Raw genomic sequence first — 3,290 nt, forward strand, 5'->3', positions numbered from 1 at the left:
TCAGGTTCACTCAACAACTTTCACTTAATCTAAAACGCCAAAAATCAGAAACAACTCAGACCTATAACCCATACATGCAACCAGAACTAGGGTTCGCATGAAACCAAATGGACGAACAGTTAGAGACGAGAACTTACCAGCTCAGATCCCAATTCTGTTCGGTCCAGAATGACGCTCACGTCTCTAGGAATGTTTCTACGGTTCTGAAACGTGATCGGAGAAGAAGGTGATGAGTTACAGTAGAGAGAAGGTGAAGGTTTCTAGAGAGAAGGTGGAGAAAATGAAGAGTTGAGTTCTGAGGAAGAAGAAGAATGCGTGCAGGTGAGAGAGAGTTTTTCAAAAACTCAGTTTTGTTAATTCCACGCCCAAACGAACGAGCGTCTCCTCTGCTGACACCTGCACTCCCACTTTTGATTTCAGAAGCTTCTAACATGACACGTGACGCTCGTGCATGCAGTGCAAAGTGCGTTTTAATTACTCTGAGCAGTGACGTGGTGCGTTTTTAATGCATGGCAGAGTGGTTAAAATGCATTAAATCTGATTTGAAAGATGTTTGCAGTGCTAATTATCTAGGGTCTTACATATTCCCACCCCATAATTCTGTAATACATCTTACAAACTTTAATTGCAGAAAAGTTACATAAAAATGATAAATAATCGTTCACAAAAAATATTCTTAAATCTCTTAAAGTCGCATATCTTCTTTCTGATGCACACCATCCTTTTTTGACTTAAGACATCTCTACTATTCACACAAGTTTCTCTGTCCAAAAATGGCATACTCATAACTACAAATTAATTACAAAAATTGTTCATCTTCTTCTGTTGAGTAACTCAAAGATTGTGTATGTGGGACAATGCTTTATGAAAGAAAGAATGATGTTTTAAAAAATTGTCACTAAGGTTGTGTGTTTCATAATTGTTAAGTGCAACTTTGACCACTCATTGTTTCTTAAGAAACAAAATAAAGTATTGATGTTTGCTAAAAGTTCATGAATTAATAACATTGTGTTGTGACCATAGCTTGTAATTAGTTCTATCAATGCCTTCAACACAAGTAGACTTTCACATGCTATATCTTTATGTAGTACATTTTTTTTCTTTAAAAACCTTTAAAAGAAAAAAGATATATAATAAATAATTATTAAACTTATATATAAACTAATTTTAACCAATAAACATTTGTTTTCTTTTAATATATCTTATTTGTTATATTTGTTGTATCGTAGTGACTAGACATTGGAGTAATTAATGCAATTCCTAACTCTTAGATTTTTAAAATAGTGGCATAATTGAGATGTTTTTTTTTCTTGGTCAATGTATACAATGATAGATTAGTGAAACCAAAGAGTAGCCTTTGAAAAAATTGGTAGGAGTAAAAGGTGGGACATTGATGAGGAAGCAGAAAGTACAACAGCAATAATAATATACAACATTATGAATATTACACAGATTTCTAAGGTAAAAGGTAGCATATAGAGTTATACAGCATAGATTGCAATTGCAAGGCACAAAAGGAAAAACAAAAAGAAAGTAAAAACAGACCATAGGTTTGGAATTCAAAAGTAGTCTTCAGTCCTTCCCTTGAAACCAATTTGCCCAAAAGTGAGACACAGGAACAACCCAAGGTGCCATGTAACCAGCCATAACCTGCGAATAACATTGTCTCACAAATAATTATTATGTCTTATCTTTTCCTAAATGCTTTAACATTTTTATAAAGTTATTTATATTAAAAAATTGTATTATAAATCAGCAATGGTCCCATGGTCTAGTGGTTAGGACATTGGACTCTGAATCCAGTAACCCGAGTTCAAATCTCGGTGGGACCTTTTTCTAACTTTCATTTTAGTTATATTTTTAAATGTTATTAGGTCCATTACTACTGAACAAAATGGGCTTTACTCTGAGCCCAAGTCCACTATTTTAATAATTTTTGTCTTTAAAATTAGACAAAAAACCTATTATAAATCTTAACTAGCCAAAATAAAAAATTAACTAGCACTCATTATCATCTTCCTGTCTCATTGATTAATATAAGTGACATGAATAATTATATGTTAAAATATCAGTTAACAGGAATGTAAGGGCTTTTAAACTGTAAATATATCTCTGGTTGGAGCTATTGTTGAAATTAATTTAGTAAAGGACAGGTTCTTCAATTAGAAAAGTTTATCTTAAAATATATTTTTGAAGTAAAATAAACTGTTTAAATATTTTCATTTCAAGAACAAATTAGGAACAAAAATTAGTATGAGTTTTTCATCTGATTATATAGTTTTTCAATGTTAAAAAAGTCAAATACTTATTTAAAACCATATATTTTTTTTTAAATGTAAAATTTTACTCTTTTATAATTATTTTATTTTCATATAATTATTTTATTTTTGTAATGTATGCTAAATAAATATAAGTGTGATTATTGCCATTATTTAAGAAAAAAGAAAGGATGAAGTAACTTACCAGAACTCGGAAGTAAGAGCAGGTGGAGTGGGGAAGTGAGCAAGCTCAGCTCCAATGCTGTCGAAGAAGAGGCCAGTCAGACTTTTACCGTTGATAGCCGGTATGCTGGAAGGTGCTAGCCATCCGATCAACCCGAACCCGATCACACTGTAATCGGTCCGCAGCCAATTCCTCTCAAAGCTTCAATCACCGTTCACAAATGTCATGATTGATTCCATTTTCCATTTTCTTTTAATTTAAAAATTACAGAAAATTAATCTCTTACTGAAATTACCATGTCACCCTCCCACCATTTCCCATTGCCACACCTTGTCTCAAGGGATTCCTAGCACTCACAGGAGCTCTCACGAACCCTGCAACACAATTCACAAAACACAACATCATCTCTCGCATCATGCTTTTCTCGATCAAAATCAATTTTATTAACTTCGTTCAGCGTACCGGAGGTCAGACGAGATGCGGCGGAGCCCAGTGTTGCGCCACCCAATCCTGCGACGGTCGTCATGGAGGTTGTCATTTTCGCTCTGCTCTCTCAATCACCAGTGTGAGGAAGTAGTGGCTGTGCTAGTTTTTCGGTTCCGATTCTTCATATTCTTTTCCATTCTTCATATCCTTTGAATTAGATTGGGTTTGGATTGCGTTTGCATCAATGCCAACGTTACTCAATCAGGTTGCGCCACGTGGAGTTTAGAGATAAAGTGGGGTCTACATTAATCTCTTGTCCACAGAGAAAAAACCATTGTCCATGTGGAAGAACATGTGGCATGCATTCAATCACATTCAATCTTCAAAATGGTATTTATGTAAATTACAAGGAATAAAAAAAA

General features: G+C 34.1%; 1 protein-coding gene and 1 non-coding gene across 2 annotated transcripts; one reads left to right on the forward strand and one right to left on the reverse strand.

Annotated features, from left to right (window-relative positions):
• Nucleotides 1-1,394: 1,394 nt before the first annotated feature.
• LOC108339792 (photosystem I subunit O) lies at nucleotides 1,395-3,063 on the reverse strand. The gene is made up of 4 exons (XM_017576999.2): nucleotides 2,905-3,063; nucleotides 2,738-2,816; nucleotides 2,464-2,643; nucleotides 1,395-1,650 (listed from the first exon to the last, which is right to left on the reverse strand). The coding sequence occupies exons 1-4, from the start codon at nucleotides 2,978-2,980 to the stop codon at nucleotides 1,560-1,562; spliced, it is 426 nt and encodes a 141-aa protein (XP_017432488.1). The 5' UTR covers nucleotides 2,981-3,063; the 3' UTR covers nucleotides 1,395-1,559.
• On the forward strand, nucleotides 1,761-1,832 carry TRNAQ-CUG (transfer RNA glutamine (anticodon CUG)). Its single transcript has one exon. It is a non-coding gene; the product is annotated as a tRNA-Gln (tRNA).
• Nucleotides 3,064-3,290: the final 227 nt, after the last annotated feature.

Source organism: Vigna angularis, chromosome 5 (genome assembly GCF_016808095.1).
Source record: "Vigna angularis cultivar LongXiaoDou No.4 chromosome 5, ASM1680809v1, whole genome shotgun sequence".
Taxonomy (NCBI): domain Eukaryota; kingdom Viridiplantae; phylum Streptophyta; class Magnoliopsida; order Fabales; family Fabaceae; genus Vigna; species Vigna angularis.